The sequence below is a fragment of the Ceratina calcarata genome, unplaced genomic scaffold (genome assembly GCF_001652005.2).
Source record: "Ceratina calcarata isolate Rehan_Ccalc_2016 unplaced genomic scaffold, ASM165200v1 scaffold36.2, whole genome shotgun sequence".
NCBI lineage: Eukaryota > Metazoa > Arthropoda > Insecta > Hymenoptera > Apidae > Ceratina > Ceratina calcarata.
In genome coordinates this window covers 3,422-4,032 of record NW_017159023.1, presented here as the reverse complement: position 1 = coordinate 4,032, position 611 = coordinate 3,422, and the positions used below count along the sequence as shown (strand labels likewise).

Genomic DNA, 611 nt, shown 5'->3' with positions numbered 1-611 from the left:
GCAATAAATGAAGAAAAATAAGGTCAGTATTAAAGAAAATGAATATGAAAATACATCCACATTTCCCACAAAGTGAAATACATTGAGTATAATACCTACAATCAGTACTCGATTTTTGAACAACGGTTTCATCTGGGTTGAACGATTTCGACGTTGAAGATACCAATTCTTCGTGCTGAAAACCTAGTTCCAGGTTACATGAGGTACTTGGCTCTTGTTCTGAAACATCGAAAATGATCAGTACTGTAAACACTTTGATATTACGTCTAATATCTAGTCAAGATATTGGACATTCATACTTATAATCTGTGGTAAGTTTCTAGAAGGTATTGTTGTCCGTTTTAAAAATGAATTACTGGATTTGTCCTCTGGTGTGAAATGTTCATGACAAACCCGATAATTTCGAAATACTCTTGCAGGGTCCATATTTAATATCTTTTCATTTCCAACTAATTGTAACCATTGTTTAAATCGATTCTCATCCTTAATAGGATTTGGAAACCGATGGCGTGTGGACTTTCTATCGTCACAACCAGGTACACAACAATTATGGTACATTTTATTTCAAAACCTGAAATTAATAAAATAATAGTATAAGTAAGAATGAAATC

The 611-nt window shown here is 32.7% G+C and overlaps 1 protein-coding gene across 1 annotated transcript in view; it reads right to left on the bottom strand.

Annotated features, from left to right (window-relative positions):
* Positions 1–99: 99 nt before the first annotated feature.
* LOC108625503 (uncharacterized) overlaps positions 100–611 on the bottom strand; it is a gene marked incomplete at its 3' end in the record, with an annotated part of 3,916 nt that continues 3,404 nt past the window's right edge. Inside the window, exons 2-3 of the mRNA XM_018025569.2 lie at positions 300–571; positions 100–219 (exon numbers count right to left, since the gene is read on the bottom strand). Coding sequence (XP_017881058.1) covers positions 100–219; positions 300–558 — 379 coding nt within the window. The remainder of the gene's footprint in view (positions 220–299; positions 572–611) is intronic.